A 17,626-nucleotide genomic window follows, 5' to 3' on the forward strand; every position below is an offset into this window, starting at 1 on the left:
TTATTTTATTAATCCTATAATTAAAATATTTTTTTATTATATATATATATATATATCTTTTTAGATATTTTAATTACTTACAGCAATTAAAATAATTAAAATATTTTAATTTCAGCCGACATTAATATAAGTGTTAAGCAGTTATACAGAGAAAAACTTATACCAAATTTTCTACACGAAATAAAATAGTTTATATATATATATATATTATCCCACGTCATTTAGGAACAGAAATGCGTTTGTGACCATATATAGGGTTCCTAATTAATAAAAGCAAGCATGCATGCATCAAAACTATAGACACCGTCACCATATTACCTGCCGCTTAATTAAATAAACCTCAAATCTACTTTCTAATATAATTTAATCTATTATTTTATTACGTTTTTTTTTTTTAATTTCTTTTTGTTCTATCAGCTGATTATACAAAAGAAAGGAACTTTTTTCTCGGTTTCCTTTATCCTACATAAAATATTGAATTTCAAGAATTCAAAATTTTTTTAATGTATTATATTATATGTATAATAGAAAATAACCTTCTTTCATATTTAAATCTTACTTTTTTTTTAATCGAGATTCATAAACGAATCTTAAGTTTTAATTGTTAGGACAACAATTTCTAAATTTAAGTGGTGGAAAAATCACAATTATGTCATTGAGAAATCTTAATTTAATGATGAGGGAATAGACTTTTGAACTACTAAATCTAAAATTTAAATTTCATTATACTTAAAGATATTATATTTGATGTATATAAATTTATATTTAAGAGTTATTTAATTATTATGTATATAAATAAATTAAGGTCATGGAAAAACTACATTTATTAATGAAAACAATCTCAATCATGTAAATAAACAAAGGGTGATGGTGATGCAATCGAAATTGTTGGTAGAATTAAGATGACATAAAAGAACAATAAGAAATTAAATCTCAGCCTTTTTGAGTGGTGATCTTCTTGCCCTGTGGCAAAATCCATGGCCAGTATCCCTAGTCCTCCAAACTGATTAATGGTCGTGGTTTCGAGAGTATGCTTGGTTTGGAACCGTTCAAAAACTCTTTAAAAAAAAATTTAATTATCGATGTTGATTGAAAATATTAGTATGGAAAAATTATTAAGTTTTTAGAGATTAAATAAGAAAAAAATAATGGTTTTTGAGGAGGGTTTGGGTTTCCAAATAGATGGGGACAAACCGCCCTCTGGTTAACATAGTTTTGCATTGACCTCGTCATCACGTTCGTCACCCTTCTTTTCTTATCTCTATATTACTGCTACTGCACATATACACATCAGGCACCTTCATTTTCCTGCACATTTTTTTCCTATGTGGGCCTTTCCATTTAAAAATCTTTTTAATTTGGGAAAAATAATTTAATAATACTAGTAATTAATATAAATTAAAACCTTAGAACTTTGAAAAAGCAAAAAAAACAAAATCTCCAGCTTAAACCTCTACATCATCAACGATAAGGAACAAGAACTCACCAAGCAAAAAATTCATGAAGCACAAAATAATGGCCCTGGCCTGCTGGGAAAGGCATGTTTTCTGCCTCTTCATAACTGCTTATATGGACTTTGCATTAGACCACTTCAAATGAAAGTGGGACACAAAAGTCAAAACCTGTTTTGCCATTGTTTACGTCGGCATCATGTTTCATTTCAACCACTTCAAACCCTCATCGATTCTCATCCAACGCTCAACATGAAATCTTAAAACAAAAACTATGTATAGTATATATTATTCCTGTTAGATATATATAATATAACATAACATCGAGCGTTTAAGCATTCATGTAATTTTCTCCAAGAATTGAGCTTGAATATTTTTTATTTTTCAAAAGATTGAAAAATAAAAAATAGGTTATATTAGTATGATTGAAAATTATATATTAAATCAGAATTTCCGATTCATATACATATAAATTGCATGAACAACTTAATCCAATTGATATCAGTCTTGATTTTTTAAACTTTTGATAAATCACATCTTATTGCATTTGAATGCAATTTATAACTCTTTGAAATAAATAACATTGCTAAAATGATAAATATGGATTTTTTTTTTTGGATAAATAACAGTCTTTAGATTAAAAGTTAGAGAAGAGGTTGAAATGTTAAAATTTAAATTTAAAATTTATTAGACGTCTTTTTTTAAGAGTGATTACTTGAATCAACTAAGCTAACTTTGATTCACAATTATGGATCCTAATAAGCAAGAGAAACTCTTTTATATACTACTTAATGAAGATTAATAGTAAGGAAATGAACTTATGAATGTAGCCCCAAATTTCCTCTTGAACGAGCAAAATGATGATGTTAGTAGAAAAATATATTTAAATATAATAATCAGATTTTTTATTAGTTTAAATTTTTAGGACAATGAAATTACTCAGATTATCAATTCGGTGATCCAAATGTAATGAACGGTGGAGATCACTGGATATGGATGGAAACAAACAGTGATCATATGATGGCACTCAGAGCTGTTGAGAACATACAAAAAGTTTTGGAAAACACTGTGTATATATATAAATAGGGTGTTGCTGCGTGTGTATGAAATAAAATCATCGTCGCCACAGCCCACAAGACTCCATAGTCTCCCTTTACATTGGCCACTTCTAACACTCATCATCACATTTGTCGGCCAATTTCCTTCCCATTTTTCCTATCTCCCATAACTGATCAATCTCAACAAAAGCAAGCACTTTTGTTTTTCTTTCCTTTGCTTCCATCAAAATCTTCATCACTTTCCTGATATCAATCTCCGGCTAGTGCTTCTCTACAATCTTACTGATCATTTTTCTTTGCTTTTTTAGTGTTTGTGTTTGTACCATGAAACACCATCAAGAACTCACAACCCTTCAAAGAAGCAGCAGCTACAACAATTACAACTACAAAAGTATAAGAAATAAGATAACCCCATCAAACCTTTCTAGATCAACTTCACTCCCAATCCCTGAAAACGAAGAATTCTCTGACAAACTCCTTGCCCCTGGACAAACGTCAACATCCCCACGTAGTTCTTCCATTCAACGTTTCAATAATGTCAATTCTAGGTTCTCTTCTCTCATTCGTTCCCTTCTCAAAATAATAGCTTTTCCCAATATAATCCCCGCCACTTGCAAATGGCTAACCCTCCCAACTCACCTCTCTATAACCCCTTCCCTTGGCCGCAAAGTAACGGGAACCCTCTTCGGCCACCGCCGCGGTCACGTCAGCTTCGCCGTCCAGGATGATCCCCGTTCCGAACCGGTTTTTCTCCTCGAACTAGCAATGTCAACGTCTAGTTTAGTCAAAGAAATGTCATCCGGTTTGGTCCGGATTGCGCTCGAGTGCGAGAAGATTCCGCTTCGAACGGCGGCTCAACCGGATCGAACCGGGAGATTGTTCCATGAGCCTAAGTGGACTATGTATTGTAACGGGAGGAAGAGTGGGTACGCGGTGACGCGCACGTGCACTGATTCGGATTTGCACGTTCTGAGAACCGTGCAAAGCGTGTCAGTCGGTGCTGGGGTTATTCCGGTGGTGGAGGATGCAGGGAAAGGTGGTGGGAGTGAAGGTGAGTTGCTGTATATGAGGGCTAGGTTTGAACGAGTCGTGGGGAGTCGTGACTCGGAAGCGTTTTACATGATGAACCCTGATAACAATGGAGGCCCTGAACTCAGCATTTTTCTCCTTAGATTATGAAGATTATAGATTCATCAAGAAATAAATTAAGGGTATTTTTCTATTTGGAATTGCTTGTTTAGCAGTAACCTGTATCATGCATTTTAATTTTTTTTTCATATGATGGAAAGATGTATTAATGTACTCTACGGTTTCTCTATTTTCTTTTTCCTTTTTTTTTTTTTCATTTCTTTTGGCTTGTAATCAATGCTAAAAAATTTGACCTCAAACATAAAAAAAAGGGAGGTCGAATTTCTTTTGTAAATTAATTATGATTTCTATTTAAATAGAAAAATATGAATATTTTATTCAATGTTATAAATGTATGTAAATATTTTATTATTCAAAAAGTTAACTTCATTAAATTCTTTATTTATTTAAATTAAGTTCAAGGTTTGGAGAGCCATTATTACGAGCGTACGCCTCAAAAAGAAACGTTGGTTTATACGAATTTAATTTCTAATATATATGTTAAAAGGATATAAGAAAGAAAATGTTAATCCGTGCTTGATAATACGAATTAAGGTGATATTTAAATTTAAAATATGTTGTTAATACATTACATATTTTTTATTTTAGTGAAAAAATACATTAATTGCATATATGTATTTATATAAAATAATAATAAAAAATACTAATACTAATAAAATTTTATCTTATCAAAACATATTTTAAACAATAAACAAAATTAATTATTCGTGTTTGGTTCACATACATAGAATATGAGAGGGAATTTGTTATATAGCTTAGAAAAAAAAAAAAAAAAGGCAGGTGGGAGCCTGGCTTCAGCTTTCACCAAGCGCACCCGCTCTTTACCGATGGACGGTCTGGTGATAGGTAGCCGAAAAGTGACCCAACACTAATTTCCCACCAAGAAAAACATCCTCCAATTAGAATATCCCTGCCGCGCCTTATCTCCAAATCAAATCTCCTTCGTATCTGGAAAAATGTCTCCCATGCATGCTTCCTATATATATATATATATATATGCATGTTTTTGCCTGCATTTTTTTTTAAAAAAAAATTACATGTATCAGTAATACAATCACCGAAAAATCAATAATCGCATATAGTAAATCAAATACAATTGATCGAATTCTTAGGTAAAAAAAAAATTGTATGAAAAAATTATTTTATGTCAGTATATATTATTTTTATTCAAATCATATTATTTGATTATATTAATGAAAAAAAGTTAATTATTTATTATATATTACATGCATGAGTTTATTAAAATAAATATTTATTATTTAATCATCACATGTAATATATAATAAATAATTAAATTTTTTTAATAATATGAATATGTAGCATTTATTTAAATAAAAAAATGTTATGCTGTTGCAGAGTAATTATTTTATACAATCCTTTCTCGTACACATAATGAACATTTGAATTGATATCTTAAAGTTTTAATATTTTTAGGTATTTGAAATTGTCAAAAATTAAATGTTGATGATTAAAATTAATAGTTTATGTTTGATCAATACGTCACATGATTAAATATTAATCACTTCTTTATATATATATATATATCATTTTAATTAATTAATTAATTAATTTTTTTTTACAAATAAAATTAAATCAAAAGATGATAAAAAAAAGTTAAAATTGCAAGAATAAAAGATTGAAATCTAAAATTACAAGAATTTACCAATTAAGAAAAAATATATTTGAAGAACAAAGCAACAACTCATGCATATCAAGGCCACATGAGAAAGATCTGGATCTGGTAATCCAAGCCAGCAAAATATATTTTATGCAGCAAAGCAAAGTACTATAATCAAGAAAACAACAAAGATTTTAAAACAAGAAAAGCAGGCAAGAAAGCTACCCTTTGGAGAAAGGAACAAGCCTTTAATCTAGAAGGACCAAAACCCCATGTCCTCATACTTATTAAAAGGTTTATGATACATGTCCTTTTCATTGGAGGCATAATTAAGACTTATTAAAAGTAGTATTTTGTGACTTCATTATATTATTCCTTTCTTTTTATAATATCATTTATAGGGACAAATAAAATTGAGGTAAAAATAAGATGTCCTTAATTAATTACATTATTAAATTTGTAAAATCATTTATTAATTAAAGATAATTAAAAAAAGACTGTTATATTTCTTAAGTTTAATGAGTGGATAAAAAAATATAAGAACAATTAATTAATTAAATGCATATGTGAACAAAGTTTATTAATTAATTCAATTATCAATTCTATTTTTTTATTTAATTTTTTACTTTATCATTTTAATAAAAAATTTTATAAAACTTGACATAACTATTATCATTTATGGAACCCACTGCGCCTTGGAGAAGTTTTTTTCAAGTACTTCCATGTGTAATTAGGAGATTAATTAGATAATTAAGTACAAGATTTTCACTTTCAAAAAAAAGAAAAAAATTCCAAGATTTTCTCAATATTAGTAACGTTGTGATCTTGTCCCTAGTGCTTTACTAATAATGGCATGTAGCACGAGCAGGCATGCAAAAGGGAGGCCTGGAATCGGACATTTCAAGAGAATATTGTTCTACCCAAGACATTCATTATATTTTTTATAATTTACAATTTAAATCCGGGCAACCATATAGATAAATATTATATTATATATAGTAACAAGATCTTGCTGTTGAAGCTAGAAATATGTGTCTGTAAAGCTAAATGTTGCAGAAAAATCTAATAATGTTGTCACCGTATAACCTTGTCCGGTCCGTAAATAGGTGTACGTATAGCAGCAAGAAATGTAGCTAATCAATAGGTGAAATCTTATGGAGTTCGAACAATGGTTAGAAAATAAGAGAGCACATGCAGGCGATCTTGGCCATTTCTTAAACAAATGACACAACCAATTAAATATATGGCGCTGCAAGTCGATTGTAAATACATATATATATATATATATATATGATAATATATAAATGGGGAATTGAAGAAGTTGCAGATGATCGGGTTTTGGATTAATTATATATATATATATTTCAACAAAGGATTGTCTGTCTACGTGTAGATGACGTGAAGATGCTAAATAGTAATAATAATAAGATTTTATATTTTTTAGATAAATTATATGTTTAATCACTAAAATTATACATATACATATATATATATTGTAATGATTCAATTAAAAAAATCAAAATTGAATTAAGAATATTTTTTAAAATTAAATTTTTGATTATCCATTGATAGAAGATGACTATTGATATGATACGAAAATTATATTATTTTACATACATCACGTGACACTATCATTTCATTTGACATGTTATGTAACGTTATCAAAATAATATTATAATTTCTTTTAAAATTTGAATATTAAAAAAAATAAATTAAACATTTAGTTTTTGAACTTTTCAAGAGTTTTTATATTAATCATCCAACTTTAAAAAATTAACAATTTGATCATTAACTTTTGTAAAATTTATTAATATTATATATATATATATATATATATATATATTGTCAACATTTCATTATCGATATAATTTTATAATGATTTGATCAACAATGTTTTTTTAAATTTAATATAATAAATTATTTTATATTTTTATTATTTATATTAGAATATCTTAATATATTCATACTCAAATAAGCTTTCAAATTTTATAAAAAATTAAAAAAATTCTTAATCTTTTATTGAATGAAATTAAAGTTTTAAAATTTTATTTTATTGTAATTAAAATCTTGATATTATAAAATATTTCAAATTTCGTTAAAATTGAATTATATGTCAATAAAACATTAAGGGGTCTAATTATTATATATATGATGAGCACTTGACATAACCAGTCCTGCATAACCAGCACAAAAGAATTGGTGGCCGCCAAGAACTAACAACCTTGGACGCCATAATTTTTATCTGTGATTGCATATCTTTTGCAACAAGCCTAATCATCGATGAACTATATGACAAGTTCATTTTGCAAGAAGATTGAAGAAGACAAATAAAAATACAGGCATGGTGCAAAGAAAAATGTATGATAAGAACAAGATTAACCAACCTCAGCATCTCCTTTATTTTGGAAAACTGCACGCATGGGGTACCCATAATTCCAGCTGCTTCTGCAATTTCTGGATCTTCCTCGATGTCAATTTCAACAAAATGTACATTCTCATCAAATTCATCAATCATCTGAAAATAGAAAAATTTAGCAAAAGATAAGTAAATGGATACAAAATTTTGAATGATCATGGACAAAAGTATGTAATTCTTTTAGATGGCAAAATGCATGATTCTATTTCTATATAGACAAGTTAAGATATAATTGGTGTCAGATTTCAATTGTTTGTCTACTTAAAATCAATTATAATATTGCTTTTTATCTTTTCCTTCGCTTTACAGCAATTAAGCAAATAGTGGAAAATAAGTAGCAAAAGCATCAACCAGACGGGCCTAAAATAACTATAATTTTTGCAACTTTTGAGCTGGCTATATCATATTGCTTCAATGCCACCACATATAGCCATACAAGAATAGGTTATAGAGACGTTTCAGATACATTGATTTCTCTTGATCTTGCGGAGTACAGCTGATTTATTCATGCTTTTAGAATTGAATAACCAGTTCTTCCTTCTCTAGTTCTTTTTATTCCAATACAAATTACACAATATTTAAGAATCAAGGATTAAAGATTATTTGGATTCTATGGTAGTCAATAATACTCTTAGCTAAAAACTGCAGGCTTCTCGGAAACGAAAGCTTCATATAGTGACATAGACATAAGCACTGATGAGGAACATCCATCCATTGGAGAATTTAAGGTGAACCCTCAAGGTATGTAATGAATTTGCTAAAAGAAAAGACTTCAAGCTCATTTGAAATTAAATGATCTATCCCATGTCTTACATAAGTAAACCTTTGTACATTGCAATATCCACTTCCAGGTTTCACAGGGTATTTTCCTTAACAGCTGGATGCAAATCAAGTTTTTAGTGAAGCACTGCAATATAAATTTTAACTTATCATTATCACCCAAGAAAAAGATTCAGAGAATGAGATTTAAATAAGTTTAGCAGTCTATTCTATGTAACCCTGAAAAATATAAAACCACATCAAATCACAGTTGAGGATTTCACCAAGCCATACCAATCGGACACTGGAAGCTAAATAACATGCAATATTGAAACAATTAAAATCAATGTACCTTGCTAAGAATTAGCTTCAAAGTCTGACATGGACCACAAGTTGGTGCAGTATACAATACACATATAAGCCTTGGGCTCTCATGGTACAACTTTCACAAAGCATACTGAAGTTGAAAAACGAAATAGACACTTAGAGCTAAGACTATTTTGAAAACCAAAAGCAGGAAGATTTCGTACACCAAATTGAAATAGAAGAAGAAAATCATCATCTAAGATAATTAGATACGCATCTGTCCCTTGTGCTTTGTAAGTGTAATGTCAAAACCTTCTTGAACATCTCTGTCAGTTCCTTCTTAATCTCTTGAGTTTGAGGCTATAAGATAGAAGTTAGAGAAGAAGATTAATAAAAGCATGTGTGATTTAAATTCCAAAGAACTTAATAAATAAATATACTAAAAATGTACTTCTCACACAATATACTAAGAACAGCCAGAGTTGGCATTTGTTAGAAAGACAAATACCTGATGAAACTCAAGAAGGAAATTATTTCTAACTAGGTAACGTTCAACAGACAAAGCTGCAATGCACCCAGATCCAGCAGCGGTTATGGCTTGTCTCCACTCATGGTCCCGTTAAATAAATGGACAAGGAAGTTACAAGACAACTTCACCATAATAATCAGATGATAGTTTGAATTTATGCGGCAAGACAAGCACCTTTTTGTTCCATGTAACAAAAGGATGCACTAACAATTAATGAACTGAATAAATTTCTTTTTCATATTTGGAAACCTTCAAAAAAAGATAATGATGTCACCTTCCATGGTTATACGCTATTTCTTAAGACTCTTCTGTTTTGTGTAAGTACATGTCATGTATTCAACACCTTAAAGTGAGTATGATATGGCATGATGATCCCTCCAAATATAAGGGAAAACTTCTGCAAAATCTAAGCATGCCCATAACATGCTCATGTTGGACAAATGCCCATGCCCAACGTTTATACCTAACTAACAGAAACGTAATTACAAATCATAGTTCCGACAACAACTATAACAGAAGCTCCATCCTGCACCGAAAAATACTTCTTTTTTCCAACTATAATACTATTATACTCTGACATACACATCGGAAAGAGGCACACTCCCAAAATCACATACGCCAAGAAAGATAAAAGCACACTTAACACAATTTCAATAGATGACATGGTTAAGCAATGTTACCAAATTATCTGAATTCTCAAGAACTAACCTTTAATATTTTGGTATAAGGAATCTCTTTGATAGAACTTTATACTATAACTATTCCCCCAAATTGATAATATTTTAGTATGACGCAATCCAAATTCGTCGATCTTTCTTTATTACAAAAATAAGAACTTCAAGTTGCTATTATCTTCACATCTGTAATCTTAGAGTTTCTCCAAATTCATGGGAGCAAATACGTCAATTTAATTTTTATTATTTTGAACTACTGGATTAGCTTGTGACTAGTTCAAAATATAACTGTAGCACACTATAGTCATCTGGTACAGGATTAGAAGAGAAAAATGTACAGTCTATCAGGAATTTGACTTGTTGAATTCATTCTCTCTCACATTATTGTAAGGGGATTACTCTTGCCCACCAAAAATCCAAAATCAGCATACGAGGGACAAGACTAGCTTTCAAAAGGCTTAAGTGATAATATTCCATTATCATTTTCCTTCTTTTAATGTTTCCTTCCAGTTCCATGTACCTACTTTTAGCCGATGCTAGAGCAATATGAGATTTTTTTAGATGCTTGAACGAAGGTATTATAAATAATTCCAAACACAAGGCCTATGTTGTCTGATTAATATACTTTTGAGAGGCTAATGTGACCATGGCATGAGTTCTGGCAATGATGACACACAAATCTGAAGGTATTTGGGAGATGCAATATTTTCTGATTGGTCCCAAACTAATACAAGATAGAGGGTAGAATAATTGCATTTCATCAAGATATTATCTGCACATCTCCCGCTGTGAATAAACCTTCAACAGAAGTTTTAGCAGTACCCTCCTCAACTAGCACATACCCTGAGCTGTCAAGTTAGACTTGGCCGTGCAACAGCTGGCTATTTGGTGAATGTCCTATACCATAAAACAAGCTCTTTGCCTCAAGCACAGATTCCTCCCCTGTATCAATTCTTCTGGTTAATCTGCCCGGCATTTGACCTTTCGAATTGCTAACAACATCCACAGCCTCTTTATTGAAGTGCAAGGTGATATTTGGATTGTTGTAAACTCTGAAACATTCGCAATAATTAACCTGTTAAACAAACATTCAGGAGTTTAGAACTTGACATACAAATTGCTCATTGCTACACACTGCACCACAATGAAGGTAGCAATTAGAACCATAATGGGAAATTTCAGATAGAGCTTAGCAACTGACATAATTGCATTTAATTGAAAAAACAAAACATGATGTAAAAGGCAGACAGTAGCCACAAGTTTCACCCTTAAGCTTGCAGAGAATTGACCCCTGATAAATTTCAAATGATATAAAATGAAACTTTCACAAAAATTTTAACAGGATGGTTCAATAAATTGGATGACACATTCTAAACTAAGCAAAAGGGCAGTGATAAAGTTAAAACTGCAGAAACCTTCTATCAGAGGAGTAACTAAATTGAGTGAAGGTCATCATTTGACAAATTGACTAGGTTATTTGCCCATTGACCAAAAGAGAGCAACTTGTAGGATCTACCATATATGAGATAGCAGCAGCTCCCTTATATCAGCCAGCATTTCCCACCACAATTAACATAACAAACCAATATCCTAAAGACCTTATATCACAATAGAACAACTAAAAATGCATATGATAATTCATGCTAAAATGATAAAATTAATTTTGCAAAAAAAATTACACTTTTCACTGCACCCTTTCCACAAGGACAAAAAAGGCCAACTGTTGAGACCTACAAAAATAAAGTTTTCTCAAAGTTGAGAAAATTATTTAAAAACTGAAACGTCAAAAACCCAAGATAAATTAGGTAGCAATTTATAACATGGTTGAAATTTTTATATTAATATGATAAATCCCAAACTTAAAATTATAGGATGCACAATAAAAGCTACATTTACATATCATCTCTAATGGTACAAAATTCAAGAAAGAACAGCCTATCATGTTTCTTCTTATCCCTAGGCACTATAATAGGGCTCCATGCTCCTTTTGTTCAAACTGTTCACATAGCAAATACCTTTTAGCTGGTAAATTCTCTATTTAACTGAGTGCTAATATAGCCAAAGAGAAGCAGAAGGATGAAGACATTACTGGAGATTAAACTGACAAGAGCACAGGAAAATAAAGATGGATAGTATTGTGTATTTATGTTATCACTTGTTGAACAATCTGGGATTAAGAAGCTCTACATGCATTTTGAGGAGTTTTGGCATGAGTAATAATGTCAAAGATGTACCCAAAACAAAAATAAAATAAGGTCCACAAAAAATTTGGAACCTTCAAAGAAGGCTTGTCACAAACTTGCATATCATCTACCATATACAACTTATGCAAGCAAATGCACATCGTATGCATTGATTATGAAGGGATAAAAAATCAGAACAAAAAAAGGAAAACACAAAAGTATAAAAAATTCAATAACACCATGTAAGATATAAAATGAAAGAAAAATGTTAAGTACAAGAGTCCAGAACTTTTGAAAAGATATCTCACAAGCAGGAATTTTACTGCCTACCATAAACATTACATGCACATGCAGGCAATTCGAACAACCAATTATTAAAGCACAATGTCAAATATCAGCCACAAAATTTTAAACAAATCAAGAGTTTCTCAAACTCACCTATCTTGCATTGCTTTTGATGCTCTTAGTTTGCCCTTAAGAACAAGCAAGTGAACAAGAAGAGCATATTTAGTTAGCATATTTAGTTAAGTATAATGCTTCTTCAGTAGCCGTATCACCTCCTCCAACCACAGAAAGTACTTGACATTTAAACAATGGCAATGCTCCATCACAAACTGCACAAGCACTAATTCCCCTACTCCAAAATTCATCTTCATGGGCTAACCTGAGCCTTTTTGCTGTAGCTCCAGTCGCAAAAATCACACTGTGACACTTAACCTGAAACAAAAATGTAAGGAACAAAGTCGAATAAACATTAAGCACCATAAAAAAAATTCAAGGACCAATAAATACAGAGCACCTAAAAGTCCACCATGGGAGCAAAGAAAAAGGTAAACAACTAAAGATTCTCCTTCTTTTGAAGATGGTAGCATCTTGTAACCGAATAACTGACTCACATGGACACCATAACAAGCAAGAAAAACTTTTCAACTTAATATGGCGTTCCAAGGAAAAAGCCGGTAACACATCAACTAACATTACTTTCAGCCAGAAATTAATTAGTTGAGTCCTATAAAGGCTCATGGTTGGGTATAACGGCGCAATTCAAGTCTTGATATTTAATAACTTCAAATATGTTCAAATAATCCACCATCTAATAATTTTAACCACTTCAACATAACAACGAGAGTAGCAAAAAAAATTCACCTCCCATTCACTACTCTGTATTATAAAAGGACCGTTGTTAACATCAATGTGTTCCACAACTTCTTGGAACAACTCAGCTCCCCATCACTCAGCTTGTTGTCGCATCCTATTCAAAACATGATCAAGATCCATTGTATAATTCTAGTTGAAAAAGTATCTGTTACTAAAAATATCAGACAAGGAAAGACAGGCTTCTTTTAACTACCTATCCATCAAATCTGGACCAGTTATTCCGTCAGAAAAACCAGGGAAGTTCTCCACTTCAGTGGTAGTCATCAACTGGCCACCAGGAACACCTCCAACTTGACATCCCTCAAACACTACAGGCTTCAAATTGGCACGAGCTGCATATATTCCTGCTGTATATCCAGCAGGACCTGAACCTAGGATCACCACATTCTCGAATGATTTAGCTGCAAAAAAGAAAGACGAAATCATCACTCATGCCTTCAAACACGTACGGTCACATTATTAACACAAATACCAAGAAAAACATAACCCCGAAACTGCCTACAACTTGCTCAAAGTAAAAGTTAAAATGACATAACTAAAAGTTGTATAGTATGTGTATCCATATGAACATTTTGAGATTAAGAAGTACAAGTTTTGCACTTCATATTATGCCAATAGTTGAGTCAATACCATGCTAGTCACAAATTACACTTCTTGTAAACTTAAGCTCCGTTTTGTTGTTAGTCCCACTATTTACTTTCTTTTTTTAGCATTTCTGAAGTATGGTATCGTTGTTATTACAATGCCACATGCTTGTTACCATTTTACAAGCACTTTCCTTCTTACAATTTATTTGAAAAGAAAAAGAAAATCCACAGTATTATCACTTTAACTTGAAATAGAGTGAATTCAGAAAACAAAAGCAAACAAACAAATAATAAATAAAGCAAGCAGTACCCATTTGAAAAGAAAATGAAATGGAAAATGCAGAGAAAGAAAACATAAATAGTGAGAGAGAGAGAGAGAGACCTGGAGCGGTGGGGATTTGGACGGAGGCCTTGGGACGGAGAGAGGGGGGGCGATGGCGAGTGGAGAGAGAGTGGAAACTGAGGGCACATGGAGGGGAAGAGTAGAAGAAAAAGAGGAAGGGATTGGGGAGAGCGGACATAGGAAGGAGTTGGGTGGATTCCCACGCCATTGCTATCCCCATTGAGATTTCAGACCATACAAACACGATGAATACTCTTTATCAAAGGTGTTCGTAGTCGGCTTGGGTTTGATTCGAGGTTGATATGTAGTATTAATAATTGATTTATTTATTTAGAATTGGTTTTATTCGAAATTTTAAATTTTAAAATTTTTTCAAATTTGATATAAATTAAAAAAGTAAATTTTAAATCTATCAATTAAACTTAATTTATATAATAAAATTTTTTTAAAAATATAATTAAATTTAATTTAATGAGATTATATTTAATTCATTTATATATAAAAATAAAAAACAAAAATTATATATGTAAAAATTAAAAATAAAAATTAATTTTAATAAAATATATAATTTTATTTTTAATTTATATATGTGTGAATTAATTATCATATATATATTATATTATAACATACATAATTACCGGATAACATTTACTATATGAATGCTTACATAGGTAACTTTTTTTTTTCACATAAGATAATTTTTAAAACATCTCTTTATGACAACACATATAATATTTATTAATTTTAATTTATTTATAAAAATATATTTTAAAAATTATTAAATTATCTAAAATTTTAAAATTTAATTAAAAACCAATTTAAATTCTAATGAGATTTCTTTTTCATGTACCTTATCTCAATTTAAAATCAAATTTAAAATAAATTTATCTTTTTTAATTTATCTACACTTAATATAATTATTTAAATTTATCAAAACTTTTGACAATATTTTTTAAATATTTAATATTTTCATATATAATCCTTATATTATCTCTAGCTTTTAAATATATCAATTATAAAGAAAGATAATTTTAATAAATAATCTATCAAATTAAAAAAATAGATTTAGATATATCTGAATTAAAATAAAATTTAAATTTAAATCAACATTTGTCATAAAACTTTTGATATTACCATTTTAAGAAAACATGGAAAAAAAATATATATATATATATAAATATAAGAATAACTTAAAAAAACCCTAATTGTTGATACTTCTTAGTTATATGGCTTTTCCAATATCTCACAAAACATATAAGCTAAATGTATTTTTCTTATTATTAATTTAATCTCTCTTTTTATTAGTTTACTCTTGTTATAAAAACTAACATGCTTTTTTCTGATTATAAGTATTATTTCACTAAAAATACTATTCAATGATTAGGTAGGATTTTTTTTTTTTCAAATCAACTGTAACATTTCTTTTTTATATTTCTCAATTCATAATAAATTTAATTATAATCCACTTAAGCTAATATCTTTTTCTATTATGATTTAAAAACAAATAAGAAAATAGACTCAATAAATTTGTTTCATTTATTTATATAGATGAAATCACAGTACACAACTAAATAACGATAAAAAAAATCTATATTATATAACTTTTAAATTTCATTAAACTATGTTGGTCACTTTAATGGAAATAAAAGTGTAAAACACTAAAACTTAAATATTATCTATAGATAAAATTATTATTTAAATATGTTTATAATTAAAGTTTATCAAGATTTAAATAAAAAATCAATTATATATAATATTATATTACAACATATAAAAATACCTCATAAGATTTATTCACGTGTAGTCTTACGCGTACAATCTATTTTAATAACATAAAAGATAATTTTAAATATACAACCAAATAAACATTCTTGCATAATCACTTACATATACAATTTATACATAAGATAATTCATTAATTTTAATTATTTACCAAATAATTTCAAAATTTTAAAAAATAAGTTTATCCAATATTTCAATTTTATATAAACTTTAACTTAGTTTAAATCATAAAAAATCTCAAATAACTCTTATCATTAATATATAAAAAATCCAAAATTCAAATGTTAACTTTTAAATATCAAATATTTTTCAATTAAATCATTATAGTTTTACTAACTTTTTGACTTTTTCATATGCATATTATTTTAAATATTTGAATTAATTATATGTAAAGCATACAAATTAAATATAATTTGGATATATTTCGTTTCAAATAAAAATTTTTAATAATATACATATATTTTTAAAAAATTTGAAATTTTCAATATTTTTGTAAATTTTCTCATAATTTTTTAATATTTGGTATTTTTAAAAAAATTTAAACAAATTAAAAGCACTTATTATATCCTTTATACTTTCAATATCTTTTAATATTTTCTTGATTAAACTTACATTGATTATAGGTTAAATATAAAGTAGTATTTCCACATCTAATAATCCTACATGTATATTATTTGTATTCAAATTCTTTTTTTAATGCAAATTTCTTAATATTTTTTTAATAGTTTGATCATTATTACAATTAAATTAAGATATGTCAATTCTTTTTTAAGTTAATTTTATTTTCTAACATTATTGTTTATTTTTAACTCTTTTTTCATTTGCTTCACATTTTTTAATTATTTTAATTACTTTTTTTTTTATCAAGATTACCGTTTTCAAATGCTAAAACAAATTTTAGATGTATATTTTTTTTGTTATGCCAATAAAAATCATTGAATAAAGAAATTAGTTTTATATCATTTATAGATAATATATATGTATTTCATTCGTTAGATTTTTTATATTATGTATTAAATTTAACTTTGTGAAAATCCTAATTTATGCAAAAATCCTACTTAGGTGCCAAATAATTGGTTAGTCATTAATCCTACTATATATTTTTTGGACCTATGAAACTTTTCAATAATGATTTTTAACATGCAAGGTTATGTTTATTATAATGTTTTATTAAATAAAAAATGAGAAACAAAAATAGAGCAAAGAGAATAATTATTATTATTGCTACTGTATTTAAATTTTTAAATATTTATCTTTTTAACTTTTATATTAATACATTTTTTCTCATGTAAAAAATGTGCTAACATGAATTATGCATATGAATATTAAGCCACAAAATACTATTTTTTGTGAAGGTACTGATAGTAAATTTTGCTTAATCAATAAATATTTTTCAATTCAAGAATTTTTAAATTATTTTTACAATTTTATAACTTAAGTATGTTTTTATATATTTTTGTAACTTGAATAGGTTTCTTGCATTAATTATTGGTTTTTGAACCACATGGATTTAAAAGTGAGAATCAACTATATTTCAAAGAAATTTCTTTTGATCCAAAACAATTTTTTTATCGTTACGTAAATATTTTACTATGAATTGATGTTTAATTATT

General features: G+C 28.6%; 1 protein-coding gene, 1 long non-coding RNA gene and 1 pseudogene across 3 annotated transcripts; 1 reads left to right on the forward strand and 2 right to left on the reverse strand.

Annotated features, from left to right (window-relative positions):
• Positions 1-2,551: 2,551 nt before the first annotated feature.
• Positions 2,552-3,827, forward strand: LOC111294607 (protein MIZU-KUSSEI 1-like). The gene has a single exon (XM_022888032.2). The coding sequence runs from the start codon at positions 2,834-2,836 to the stop codon at positions 3,686-3,688; it is 855 nt and encodes a 284-aa protein (XP_022743767.1). The 5' UTR covers positions 2,552-2,833; the 3' UTR covers positions 3,689-3,827.
• A 475-nt stretch (positions 3,828-4,302) lies between these two features.
• Positions 4,303-11,627, reverse strand: LOC149515125 (uncharacterized). The gene is made up of 4 exons (XR_016327698.1): positions 8,804-11,627; positions 8,506-8,599; positions 7,661-7,791; positions 4,303-4,668 (listed from the first exon to the last, which is right to left on the reverse strand). It is a non-coding gene; the product is annotated as an uncharacterized LOC149515125 (long non-coding RNA).
• Positions 11,628-12,577: 950 nt separating this feature from the next.
• Positions 12,578-14,497, reverse strand: LOC111295489 (thioredoxin reductase NTRC-like; annotated as a pseudogene). Its single transcript, XR_016327297.1, has 4 exons — positions 14,271-14,497; positions 13,495-13,702; positions 13,290-13,395; positions 12,578-12,860 (listed from the first exon to the last, which is right to left on the reverse strand). The product of XR_016327297.1 is annotated as a thioredoxin reductase NTRC-like (transcript).
• Positions 14,498-17,626: the final 3,129 nt, after the last annotated feature.

This window comes from Durio zibethinus, chromosome 14, assembly GCF_047325235.1.
Source record: "Durio zibethinus cultivar Kanyao isolate XHJ-2024 chromosome 14, ASM4732523v1, whole genome shotgun sequence".
Lineage (NCBI taxonomy): Eukaryota > Viridiplantae > Streptophyta > Magnoliopsida > Malvales > Malvaceae > Durio > Durio zibethinus.